The following is a 14,218-nucleotide window of genomic DNA, read 5'->3' as shown; positions in this document are numbered from 1 at the left end:
TACTTTGGGCTTTGCCCTAGTATATATATCTATTACTTGCAATCTGCGTCACAGAAGTTTATCTGTGACTTCACAGGAGTTTATCTGTGACTTTGAATTCACTGTAATTAGGAGATTATACCATCTCTCCATGTGAAAACTGGCAGTAGAGAGGAAAACAAAAGGAAGTTTTTTTTTTTAGTTTTGGGGAGTGGGTGCCTTCAAGCAAGGAGTAGAAGCAGACATGAGATGCAGTGAGGTAAGTCAGTCTTTCAGTCAAGATTCATTAAAGCTGGGAATGTAAGTCTGGCAAAAACTCTGGCCCTGCCCTCCAAGGGCCCACTTTCTAATGGGAGAGACTAGTCATTGACTGTGTACATTCCAGAAAAGTACAGAGTAAATGGAAAGGGGAGGGTGGAGTTGGGGGAGAAACTGTGAGAAGCCTCTTGTAGAAAGAGGGGTTTGAGCTGCCTTGAAAGGATCCAGGAAGTGGAGGTTAGAGGAGAGAACCCTGCAGGGGTGGTGTGTTTGAGGGTTTTCAAAAGTTTGTGAAAACAATAAGCTTAAACTTTATAGTGATTAAAACAGAAGTTTCCTTATCTGGAGTCAGAGGACCTGGGTTCAAATTTGACTTCGACACTTTCTACCTGTGTGAGTTTTATTGGGTTATTTAATCTTCATGGGGCTCAATTTCTTCCATTTGTTAAATGAAGGAGTTGGACTACATGACATTTGAAGCAACTTCTTGCTCTAAATCTGTGAGACAGTGCTTGGCACATAGTGGGTGCTTAATAAATGTTTATTGATTGATGTTGATTTCCTGATACTGTTGGACTTGATGATTTCTAAGGTTCCTTTCAGGGCTAAATGAAGCCAAAATTGTAGGAGTTTGAATGCCAAATTGATATGATTGACTCTGGGAGGCCAAAATAATTCCACCAGCCATATATGGTGATAGATCTGAGTGGGGGCAGGATAAGGAAGGTATTAAATGGGTGGGTTGACATGATAAACAATTAGCAAAAAGCAAAGTTCCTTGATATATGTTCAGAAAAAAAGTGATGATTTTCTAAATAAGGATCATTTCCCCTTCCTGCACAATCCATAACCGCTTCCTCCAAATATTTAAAATCAATTACAATTCATTTTGTGTCAGTAGTGCCACCTCATGAGTTAAAAGTAAGGCAAGTGTGGCAGATATATTGAACAATAAAACTAAAATTGGTTTAAAGAATGAAAAATTTTATCAAACTGGGTGGTTCCCTGGCATCATGTAGCTTAAAGGAATTTGACTAGACTGAATTTACATAGGAGAACAGAAAGTAGAATCTTCTAATCAGAGTGTAGCCTTCAGTTCCAAGTAAAGTAATTATCCACTTGGTACTTTGGGGTTCAGAGGGGTCAATACCTTGCCTTTTGGAGCTTATGAGGAAGGAAAACATTCTCTCCACTACTCTTTAAGAGAAGGAAGGCAAATGTTCTTGCTCTCCACAAGGAGGACGTTTTTCTTCCTCTTTGTCAGTCTTGCAGCTCACCCCTAGATAAGCTAGTGGTGGTTGTTACTTTTGTCTTATGACTAGGATCGAAGCTAATGGATAAGAAGATGCTAGTGCCTTTTTCAAGGGTAGAAGAGAAGTATGCTTAGAGGATACAAATGTATTTGGGGGGCTATGTGTATGAATTGTTTTTGTTTGTGTGAAATTCATCCTTTAAATGCTAAATATTCTCCACACGCTTTATATTACTAAAATATATTTTCTCTTCGGTGATGAAGTGACCCTGGCTTCTTGAAGGTCCCCACAGGGGAGCACATGCGCACCCAGGAAAGCTGGAAGGACTTCAAATAGTCCTGTAACTGATTGTGTCTCCTGTCTGAGGACCCTCCTACCTTTGTATGGAAAGGTTCTTCAACAATTCTTCACCATGCACTGTATGTTTTGGCTGTGGCAACAACAACAAAAACATTAATTTTTCTTTTTTAAAAAATACTTTCCAGTTATTATCTTTATTTAATTTGTTATTTTTTTCTATAGTTTAATGGTTTTAAGGAAGATTCTGTAGGATGGCCAGATCATTGTCAGAAAATTTGCGTATGTGAAATATGAAATGGTTTTATAAATGACGTTGACTCTTTATTTTACCTCTTTGCAGTCAAAAGATGGATGGCACTCAAACAACTTGATTTTTTAGGAATTCCTCATTTCTGGGGGTCAGGTTTGGCTGAAAGCAATGGAAAAAGGTAAAATGGAATCAACCTTTTGTCAGTGAGCCGTTTTCCATGGCCCAGATTACATTATTAGCCCAATCAGCCATCTTAACTGAAGTCAGTCCTTGTTTTGAGTTCAGGAAAAGAGAGAATGGACAGTTTTACCGTAGTCTCTATTAAGAAATAAATGACTGTACTTGGCCTACTGTAGCAGCAAGCACCCTGACACATCCAGGATGATCTGCTAGCATAGCTTCCTAGATCTGCTTTTCTAAAAGGAAAGCAACTTTTGAAGGGTAAACAATCTTCTTTAATCACATATACCAACAGAGAAAATACAAGTAGAGAAATAAAGGCCAACAGACAGGCATTCTAATTGTCTGACCATAAGCAATACATACATCGGAGACCAACTATCGACAGATCCAACTATCTGACTATTACATACATACATACATACTTACCAGAGAGAGAAGCACCAACATCTGGATTTTCAAAGCTGAGGGGCTCCTTAACAGCTGCCCAGAGTCTCATCTAGCCCACTAACCTTCTTCCAAAGAGTAAACCCCCAAAGCAAAACCTCGCCTCAGAGTGTATATACACTTTTCAGAGCCAGAGGGCACAACCCTCATGACCCAGTGCCTCATTAGCAATTAGCAAAAGGTGTGGGCCTTCCTACAAAACAAGCCTCCCCTAATCTGAGACCCATTAATAGGTGGGGAAGATCTTTACATTACACCTGTTCGTCCTCTGTGTGTACAAATTACTCTAACATTATATTATTGATTAAATTCAGTATCACACAGTGGCACATATTTACTGTTTTTGCATGTGTATGTACTGAAGTTACAGGGACCTAATTTCACCATCATTGTTGTCTATGAAGTCAGAAATACTTGTTTTTCAGTTCTTTGAATAGACATTTTCATATATCCCCCCTCTTGGCTCTCTATTTTGTGTCTTTTCTTACAGCTATAGATTCATGGTTATGGAAAGATTAGGAATGGACTTACAGAAGATCTTTGTCCAGAGAGGCAGGTTTCAAAGGTCAACTGTCCTGCAGTTGGGTGTACGAATGGTGAGTTGGAGCATCTTTTTTCATGTGCTACTCAGGATATTTACTTGTTACAGAATATAGATCTTTAGTGTTTGCAAAATTATCAGGGAAGGAAATCTTTCCTGCCCTAGAAATGTCAGTCATTGGCGTAGAGGCCACTTTGGTGTAATTGATAACAGTGGGCTCTCTAAGTGACAGAATGTGCTGTGTTTGGCACTACAAACTCAATTAGGCATGGGGTCTACAGCCTGATTTTTTTCCTCACAGCTTTGTTTTTGCATGTCAGAACAAGCCTGCATGGCTGTTAGAATGCTCTCCCTTTTGTCATATGTTTATAACAATGCAAATTACTGCGTAAGATAATATTTTATATATTACGCATGTGATAATATGGGGTTCTATAAAGTTTTTATTGCCATGAATTTGGGATGAAAGCAATAATTAGTTGTGGCAGTGAGTTACGCAGACTTTGCCAAACAAGAGGCAATGAAATCTTAATAGCACCCCTGCACACATTTTGTTTATGCCACATATTTGTCTTATCTTGTTTGCTGTTCGTTGGTTCGTTTTTTTTTTTCCCATTTTAAGTAGAATGAGCCTGGTTCTGCTACCCACAGTGGGACAGGAATGGAAGCTACAGATGAATGCCTTCTGTGACTTTCTACAGGGAAGGGGAGAATGAATGCACTTGGGCAAAGGGCTTTGTTCCTAGCTCCCTGCAGCCTGGTTTGGAGATAGAGCTTTGGCTAGGGAGCTCCTGAGGACCCTGCTGCAAGTGACTCTGTCACTGATTGCTCTGGCTCCTTTACCATCTACCTTCTTGCTGAATCATCTGACTTTCTAATCCTGCCTCACCCCAAAAAGGAGAATGTTTAAAAAACAAAAACTTGCTTTTCTCAGCTGCTGGGTGGTCAGGAGTCATGTATGTTGCTGAACCCAGAAAGGGGGTGAGAAGATTTCCTTCCTTTAGTGCCCCCTCTAAAAAAGAAAGCATTGAAGTAAATGCTGGCTGATAGGCAATCCCTGTGGCTTTGAAAGGGTATGAACTCTAGAAGAGGTTCCCCAAAGTATGGGTGATAGACAGATGGCTATGAAATAGGGCACTTTTTGTGGTATTTGTAGGAAAAGGAACCCCTTTGTATTAAAAGTTTATTTTCAAAAATGCTAGTTTGTCAAGGTGAATCCTAAATAGGTGGCAATATGATGTTACCATATCTTCTTTATTTCACAGTTGGATGTGTTGGAATATATACATGAAAATGAATATGTGCATGGTGATATTAAAGCAGCAAATCTACTCTTGGGCTACAGAAATCCCCATCAGGTAAATACAATATCAAGTTTGGAACTGTACTGGGAGCATAGAGAGCCCTAACTTGAGTCCCTTCAAGTTAAACTCTAATTCCAAAGAGTTTACAATGTTAAAATAAAGATAGGCATATAATGACAAGATATGATGCTCTTTATCATCATGGAATAGGGGAAAACTTGGAGTACGATGAGGAATTAAGCATTAGCACAGTGAAAACTCACTACCGTGGACAGATTTGTCATATGATTGTAATTAGAATACCAATTGATGTATATTTAAAGGAATGAGAGCTTTTGTGCTGCTCAGATATTCAGTAGTGTCATGGTTGTATTCCATTTTACTAAATTTACATTCATTTGGGTGTTTTAAAAATGGTTTGCGAATTGAATCCTTTCTTAGTCTTGTTTCCTGAGACTAGCTCTTGAAGGAGAGTGCGTCAGTAATCTTAAGCAGTTGTGAAGGTGATTTACTTATAATTTACTATACTCTCAGGTGCCTGTTCTATAATCAGGGATTGGTGGTGATTCAAAAGAGAGGCTCTGTTTCATATACAAATGTACATGGTTAGGGGAAAGTCTGATTTAGTGAAGAATCTGGATTACAGAATGTTTTAAAACCAGTCCGGTTTTATTACTTTCAAATACATAAGTAACTGTGTTGAGGCTAACAAAGTTTGTGTTCAGTTTTCCTTAGGGAATCTACTTTAATGAGTAGATCAGAATAGTTTGTGTTTCTCTAACATTTAAAGATTCTTGAAAACAGTTGGTTTTCTTAGAAATTTCCTCAGGAATTTTTAATGTGTTTTTAATTTTTCACTCTCTGTGAAAAAAAGGCACTAGTAAACAAAGGTAAAGTTAAGTCCACCTCTATCTGGGTTATAGAATTGTGGCATCCTGCTTCCAGCCAGCAGTGTTACTGTGTATTTGTGGAATTACCTTGCCTAGACTTATTACCCATTATCATGAATTCCTGGAAGTTAGCCATGAGTCTTGATGTGTTTATTTTCATATCTACCCTTGCTCATATTTTTCTCCCCATTTGGAAAAGTCTTTCCTTCTCCTCTTCGTCTATCCAAATCTGTCTCATCCTTTAAGGGCCAGCTAAAGTCCCCCTCCCTTTTACATAGCCTTTCTTGACACCTCTAGGCCATGCTGACCTATCCTTCCTCTAAGTTTATGCGGCATTTATAATCTCAGCTACATACTTTGGGTACAATGCTGTCGTATTGTTGTCCTGATGCTTACATTGCTACTCAGAGACCAGGTCTTCTTGTGAACTTAGAGTATGTAACATCAGAAACACTCAGTAAATACTTGTTTTATTGATAAATTTGACTTGGGAAAAACTATAAGTAATTAAATGGTGTTGAGTACATTGTTTTCTTTTTGAAGTAATGCATCCTCCCTATAGATGGCAGTGTGGTAGAGTGGGAAAGAAGGGAATAAGTCTATGTGCCAGGCACTGTGCTAAGCACATGGCAAAGGTTATCTCATTCGATGCTCATAACAACCCTTCTAGGCAGGTGCTATTATTATCGCTATGTTATAGCTGAGAAAACTGAAGCAAGGAGAAGTTCATTGATTTACTCAGGGTCACACAGCTCGTGTCTCAGGCCAGATTTGAACTCAGCTTCTCTTGACTTCAGGCCCAGAGCTCTGTCCACCGCCCCACTTAGCTGCCTTATGCCTAATGCCAATTTTTTTTTTATGATTATCCATAAGTACCTGAGACTTTATTATCTATGGCCTGCCTTCATAGTGGTAGGAAAGTTAAGGAGCTTAAAGTTAGAAAGTTCTTAGCGTTTTGGGAAAAGCAGTTGTAACACCTGATCTGTATTTGGTGGCAACCCATTAGCTTTAAGATTCCCTGGGATATCAGCGAAGTAGGGTCATAAGCCTCATTAAAGCTCCTTGTTCACCATATGCAAGAGGGAATTCCAACACAATCCATGTATCAATCACAGTGGCTCGTAAGGCTGAGAGTGGCTGCGTGTTTGCAAGACTTTTACATGGTATATGCACATAAGCCTCATTTTACAATTAAGCCTTTTACCTCCATGCTTTCTTTATCGAGGACCTGTAAAACTAAGTGTCTGGGTAGCAGACAGAGCCCCACTTGCATTGGAAAACTCTGAGGCAATTTGTCATAGAGAATAGCATGTTGGTACAATATTATTTGTGTGGGGGACATAGGAGAAAACCTTATTATAAAGTACTTTGGTATTGCACAAATTTGATTTTGTTACAGGTCAAATGATGCCCCCTGTGTACACAGTGGTACATAGTACATCATAGCACGTAACCTGAGAGTCCCATAACAGGGATCTCTAATCTTTGTCCTTCAACCAGCATTTTAACAAGGTTCTGCTGTATATCTTAAATTGAGAAAAGAAGATGTTAGATATGTTTCTTTTAAATTATATTATTTAGATATTTTAATCAGTTTTCTTACTGGGTTTGTATTAATCAAGGCTGCCTTTATTGGATTTCCCCTTCTGACCAGTATGCTTATTTGCAGTATCTTAGTAATATATTCACTTTGAAAGAGAATAACTTGCTATACACGTGATAGCCACCTCTATTATCCACCAGAGACAGTTTTTTTTGTTATTGTGTGCTGATTTGTCAACTTTATCCATCAGTAAAGTTGGTATGAAATTTCATAATGATCTAATGTTCTGCAATGCCTCAGTCATACTCTGTTTTGCTAAAATGATTTGGAAGAGTCAATTGATTAGAATTGATTGGGAGATCTAATTCATAATATAGGAAGATAGATTTTAGAATCATAAGGGTTCTCTTATGGTCTATCCTGTCCAAATGTTTCACTGTATAGTTGAGGGACCCAAAGCCTCGGCTGGTAAAGTGTCTTGCCCAAAGTCACACAGTGAGTGATACAACTGGCTTTTTTGAACACTGGTTCTCTTAGTCTGAATACAGCGTTCTTCTGTGTGACATTGCCTCCAAAGAACATTTTATCTTGTTTTCCATGACTAGTTTCACAGTGATTGTGTTTCAGTGGTCATGATGATAAAGTTTTTGTTTATCGCTGTACTGTGTTATATTTTTAGCTCTGTGACTCAGTAGATAGAGCATAGAACTTAGAGTCAGGAAAGTCTGAATTCAAATCTGGCTTCAGATACTTACTAGCTGTGTGACCCTGGACATGTTATTTAACTTTTGGCTGCCTCGGTTTCCTCATCTGTAAATCTGTAAAAACAATAGCACCTACCTCAGAGTTATTATGAGGATCAAATGAGAACATGGCAATTGTTCTGTAAACCTTAAATACTTGCTATTGTTATTTTCATGTATTGGTTTGTGGTAATTTGATGTGTGGGGGTGGTAATTTCATTTTTAAAAAGCAGCCAATTTAAACTGCTGAGCACTTTTTTTTTTGGAAGGGAAAACTAAGAATCATAGGATATAGCATAGGAATTATAAAAATTTAGGAGTTACTATCTCTGTTTTAAAAATTACACTTTCATGAATCATATTTCTTTATGTTAAGCTTCAGAATCTTGGCCTAATGCAAGACTGTCAGGATTGTTAAATGCATAACATGGATCCCAAGAAGAAAACTTTTTTGGATTTATCTTTTCCAGGTTTTCCTCTCCCCTCCTGATCCTAATACAGAGGAGTTGAATTTCTTTTTTTCTGTCCTGCCTCCTTCCCACACCCCCTCCAGGCTATTGTTCTTAATAACAATTTTTTTTCTGTTGTGCTAGATTTTCAGTGAAATTTTTTCTTTTAAGTATTAAAAATTTAATTTTTTTTTGTTATGAAACTTGAACATGTTCAGAATTCTGGGCGTAGAAACAAAAATAAGAGAGGAACAAACCCCATTCTTAAATGGTAGTATCAAAAGATCAGACTAATATTATATGTAGTAAATTTTTTATGGTTAATTATTTTATATTAGAATTTTCTCAACATAGATTTCAGGAGAGAGCATGATGCAGTGCATAGAGGACTAGCCTTAGAGTAAGAAAGTCCTGGGTTCACTCTTGAGGCAAAATGCCTTCCACATCCAGAGAAAGAACTGTAGAATTGGATCGCAAAATGAAGCAGACTATTTTCTGTTATGTCATATTTTGTTTTGTTTTATGGTTTCTCCTATTCATTTTAATTCTTCTATGCAACATGACTAAGGTGAAAATGTATTTAATAAGAATGTATGTGTAGAACCTATATAAGATTGCATACTGTTTCTGGGAGGGAGGAGGGAGAGAGGGAGAAAAATCTAAGATATATGGAAGTGATTGTAGAAAACTGAAAACAAATAAAATAATTAATAAAACAAAATCAGAAAAAAAAAGAAAGTTCTGGGTTCAAATCTCATCTGACACATACTGTGATCCTGGAAAAGTTACTCAACTTCTCAGTGCTCTATGACAAGAGGTAGAGAAGGTTGTAGTCTGCCTTGATAGCCCATCTATCACAATTCCTGACACATGATAAGCACTTGATAAAAGTTGATATGATCCAGCTATTCACTACACCCATAAAATTACAGGTCCAGTCCATTTTCCCCTCCCTAGTGCCAAAGTCAGATTTCACATTTCCTAATTTGAAGGATTCTATCTTTATCCTTATAGTTATGCTTCATAGTGCCTAGATTGAGCCATGATAGATCTATATTTGCCTGATGAATCAGATTATAATTTGGTTAGCTTTTAGTAAGTAAAATCTGAAAATACAGGAAACATATAGCTTCTCTGGTAGAGCATCATCTATTCCATTTGAGAAATAGTACGAAGTAGCCAGAATTCTACAGCAATATGAATTAGTGGCTTTGGGGCTCATTTCCTTTATTCAATATTTTGGGAATGTAGTACTAGATTAGTTTAAGGTCCCTATTTACCTCTAAAGGCACAGGACTTTTGATTTGGTATTGGTTAATAGTTACAAGTTAGTTATTTCCAAAGGTTACCTGGTATGGATCTCTTGAGCAGTTTTAGAGTGATGTCATCCACTATTATAGAACTCAAAACAGCATTTTCTAGGTATTCTCTTTATTAACTGAGAAGACAAAAAAGTGGGAGGTAAAACCACCTAAGTTCATTCAGTTCAGTTAAACAAACATTCATTCAACACATCTTCTGAGCTAGTTACTGTATGAGGTGATGGGGATACATATACAGACAAAAATGAAACAATCCCTGCCCTTAAGGAACTTAAATTCTATTGCAGGGATACAGCATGAACTTAGCGTTAGTGAGGGCGAGAGAGAGAGAGGAATAACAGCTTTGAGGAATCAAGAATGTGTCTGTCATAGGAGGTGGAGCCTGAACTGAGCGCTGAAGAAAGCCAGGAATCCATTCTTGAGAGGCAGAAGTGAAAAAGGGAGTGTGTTTCAAGGAGAAGAGACAGTCTGTGCTGTGAAGTGCAGAGATGGAATAAGAAACGTGAGGAGCAACCATGAGATCAGTTTCAATGGCATATAGAGAGTCTGAAGGGAAAAAAATATGAAATGTCTGAGAAGTGGGAGCAAGATTGAGGAGGGCTTTAAATGCTAAATTGAAGAGTTTTATATTTTTTCCTGGGGGAAATAGGGAACCATGGAATATTTTTGAACAGGAGTGACCTGATCAGATCTGTCTGTTTAAGTTCATATTTTATGTCTAAAGCTATATTTGTAAGTTCCAGAAAATCTTACAGGAAGACAACACAGGTTGCTCAGCTTGCTTAATTACTTAACCACCTGTCTCAATATCTTGTAGCCAAGAGCTCAGACATTATCTTTAAAATGTTACGGGAGCTAGAGTTGACCTAAGATTCAGAGGTTGTTTATGTTGTCTGATTTAAAGAAAATAAGCACTTCTTCTACCCAAAAAGATTTCTCCCACCATTGCCTGTAATTCATTTCTTTGTTCTAAGACTTTTATTCTAAAATGCAAACTTACCTAATGAACACTTTAAGTCTTCAATACCTAATTATCAGTGAGTTTACTAGATGTATTCCCAGATGACCAGAAAGACCTAGATTATTTAGAATACCTGAGGGTGGAGGAATGGGAGCAGAGAGGGACAGAAGAAGTCCTGCAAGGAGAGAGAAGGATACACTCACTAAGGAAAGGGGAGTTTGCTTTGTAGCTTTGCTTAGGGTGGGGACTAATGAGGTGGGAGTTGGGAAGTTATTTGTTCTTTTGCATAAGGCTTCAGTGTAATTAGGTCTCTATCATTTGCATTGCACCTTCCTTCATAAAATCAACTTGATTGTTTTGAAACTAATTATCCAGTTTATGCCTCACTCAAGACCAGAAGAAATAAAAGATAATTTCTGTAAAACTCTTTATAAAAGACTTATGGGCTAAATAAAGTTGGCACTATTTTCTGAAATAAAATTTTGGATAATTTGTAGATTTCAGCTATGCTTTTTTTCAGTCATCAAATTTGGATGGTTGATTTCCTCCAATTCTAGCAATACAGTAATAAGAAAGTGAGCTGTTGGCCATGGCATCTTTAGCAATCTGTAATAACATACTGAAGATCTGTAGCACTTGACAGCTTTGAAATGGGCAAAGTTAAGTGTCCACCGCGGAAGGTTTAAGTAGACCCTTAACCATTAGGAAGAAAGCTGGAATGTTAGTTATTTTTGGCTTCCAGGTAACAAAAACATGCAACGAAGATCTGTACTTCTTCAAATCTGTAGAATATTTTTAAAAAACTGATTCACCCCCTTTTTTATGTCTTAAGTTTCCTTACTACTCACCTTAATCTCCTTAGTCTTCCTGTTCCTGGGCTCTTACTCCCTGTTTACTGATTCACCAAGAGTCACTGCACTGAAACTGCAGAGAGAGTTGATTCAAGGACAGAGACTTTGAAAGCATGGACCTGCCTGAAGAATCAGCTAAGTGACATAGTTCATTGAGCACTGGACTTGAAAGTCTTGAAGAGTGGAGTTCAGATCCTGCCTCAGATACTTATTAGCCTTACAATCCTAGACAAGTCCCTTAAGGGGAAGGTGTGGGAGGGAGGAAGCATAGTACCTACTGTGTGCCAGGCATTGTGTTCAGTGCTTTTTACAAATCCCTTTTGATCCCTTTCTACAATCCTGTGAGTTATTGCTGTTATTATCCCCATTTTACAGTTGAGGAAACTAAGGTAAATGATTTGCTCAGGGTCCCACAGCTGAGGCTAGATTTGAATTCAGGTCTGTGTGATTTCAGGCTCAGCGCTCAGCCCATTCTGCCATTAGCTGCCTCTTTCAACCTCAGTTTGATCATCTAAAACGGTGATAACGATAGCACCTATTTCACAGCATTGTTGTAAGGATCAAATGAAATAACAAATGTAAAAAGTACTCTGCAAACAGTAAAGTTCTTTAGCAGTGCTAGCTGTTATTTTTTTTAATATTTTCCTGTGATGCATACCACTTTCAGGTTTAGAGAACAGAAATAAATACCTTAGAATAGTTGATAGGTGGAAAACTTGGCATAAAGATAATTTAAAATGTCTAGTCCTACCTATGGTATTAGAGAAAATGGTCCTTTTAGTAAATTATCTACCTCAAATAACAACAAAAACTAGCTCTCCAAATTATATTGTATTATCAGTTTTACAAAATGCTTTCTTTCTAAGCCAAAGAAAAGGTGTTTTAGTTACCCACCAGTGCCAGTATTTTGTAAGAAATGAATTTTCTCTTCATTCAATCCACAGTTATTTCTTGAGTGCCCATTACATTCCACTGGCAAATATTTGTTCTAACTCCTTTAAGGCTGAAAACTCACATTTGACTGAAAGATTTGCCCAGTCCAGTCCGTAGAAAGCTTGTAGACAGTGTCTTGTTTGGTAGTGAATCCCCAATCACAGCCGAGGCCAATGTGACTGAATCAAATTAACCCAAGAGTAGAGAACATTGGAAAGGATATAGTTCTTTGAACACTGAATTTAGAGTGTGAATATTGTATCTGCTACATATTAATTGTGTGGGTCAGTCACCTGAATTTTCTCAGGCTTCAGTTTCATCATCCACATGTTGAGAGTTGGATTAGATGACCTATAAGTTCTCTTCCAGCCAGCCTATTATGATCCTAAGAATTTTGGAGGAGGTGTTAAAGAAACTTGAATAAACCTCTGGAAGAGGGACATTAAACTTTTTTTGTATGAATCCCTTTTGCAATCTGATGAAGCCTATGACCCCTTCTAGAATAATGTTTTTTTAATGGACAAAATAATATATCCAGGATTACAAATTATTGAAATACAGTTATCAAAACATTTTTTAAAATAACAACAACAACAACAAAAAATCAAGGCCACAGATACCAGGTTAAGAAACTCCTTTAAGGAGTCCAGGTCATATGAACTAAAGAGTGGTAGCTGGTAAGAGCTGCCTGAGAGAAATCCTGGCTTCATGAGCATCAGGAGACAGTCCATAAAGAACTCAGGAGCTATTTCCAGGACAGAGCAATGAATATCCCCATAAACATCTCAGATGCTAATAACTGCATGTTGGTTAAACCCAGCCATATATTTTCTAAACTCTTAAAAAATATATATTTTTACACAAAGTATTCCTACAGTAAAGTCAGATTGAATCAGCAAATATCATTTGGCACCTTCTCTGTTTAAGTTACTGTGGTAGGTACTTATAATGGCAAAGGACACATCCTATATACAAGTGATTCCCAGTAAAATTCAGATTTGCTTTAGACAGAAAGACCAAAGGTTGATGTAAACCAGATTGTCCTTCTTGCTGATTTATTCCCATTAAAAGCCCTGCACCTATTATGTCTTTTTAAAATCCAACTGGAATTTAAGGGAGATGAGATATTAGGAGTATTCTCAGTCCCATAAAAACTATTTAAAATGGGGAGGGAAAAGAGACAAATATTTATTAGATACCTACTATGGGTAGCTAGGTGGCACAGTGAGTAGAGAACCCAACCTGGAGTCAAGAAGACCTGAGTTCAAATCCAGGCTCAGATATTTAGTAACTTTGTGAGTCTGGGCAAGACTCTTAACTCTGTTTGCCTCAGTGTTGTCATCTATAAAATGAACTGGAGAAAGAAATGACAAGCCACCTCAGTATCTTTGCCAAGAAAATCCCTGAGCGGGTCACCAAGAGTCAGACATGCCTGAACAACAATATGCATTGTGTTAATCCCTATGCAAATATGATTTCATTTGATCCTCCCAACAACAATGGGAGGTAGGTAGCATTTATTGTCCCTATTTTACTATTGAGGTGTTTGAGGCAGATGGAGATTAAATGAATTGCCCAGAGTCAAACAGTTTAATAAGTGTTTGAGGTCAGATTTGAATTCAAGTCTTCTGACTTCTGGCCCAGTGCTGTGTCCATTGAGCCACCAGCTGGCAAATTAGAAATAAAGAATGATCCCCAAAATTTTCTTTAGTAAATGAAGGCATCCTTGGGAAAGAAGCTCCCCAAATCCTGGGGATTATAGTGCTTAAAATCACATTAGGGTTTCATCTTTGGCAAGGTGGGGTAGGTTGGGGAACTGAAAGCATATTATGGAACCAAATGCAAACAGTATCAGGGAAACTGTAAGACTCCCACTGTTCTGATTCAAGGACTTAATTCATTAGATTGAAGTATGCTATAGAGTCGAAGGAACTGTGTACTCTTGGTGAATGGTCTAGAAGTGGATTAATCAGTGAACTGATTAAAAAGTTCATGTCTTATTCATGAGAAAATA

General features: G+C 37.7%; 1 protein-coding gene across 3 annotated transcripts in view; it reads left to right on the top strand.

Moving 5' to 3' along the window:
- The window catches only part of VRK2 (VRK serine/threonine kinase 2), an 88,177-nt gene that overhangs the window by 27,892 nt on the left and 46,067 nt on the right, over positions 1 to 14,218 (top strand). For all 3 annotated transcript variants that reach the window (XM_072635501.1, XM_072635504.1, XM_072635502.1), the window contains exons 5-7: positions 2,131 to 2,218; positions 3,158 to 3,263; positions 4,474 to 4,566. In XM_072635501.1, the coding sequence (XP_072491602.1) occupies positions 2,131 to 2,218; positions 3,158 to 3,263; positions 4,474 to 4,566 (287 nt within the window). The remainder of the gene's footprint in view (positions 1 to 2,130; positions 2,219 to 3,157; positions 3,264 to 4,473; positions 4,567 to 14,218) is intronic.

This window comes from Notamacropus eugenii, chromosome 1, assembly GCF_028372415.1.
Source record: "Notamacropus eugenii isolate mMacEug1 chromosome 1, mMacEug1.pri_v2, whole genome shotgun sequence".
Taxonomy (NCBI): domain Eukaryota; kingdom Metazoa; phylum Chordata; class Mammalia; order Diprotodontia; family Macropodidae; genus Notamacropus; species Notamacropus eugenii.
This window is presented reverse-complemented; position numbering and strand designations above follow the sequence as displayed.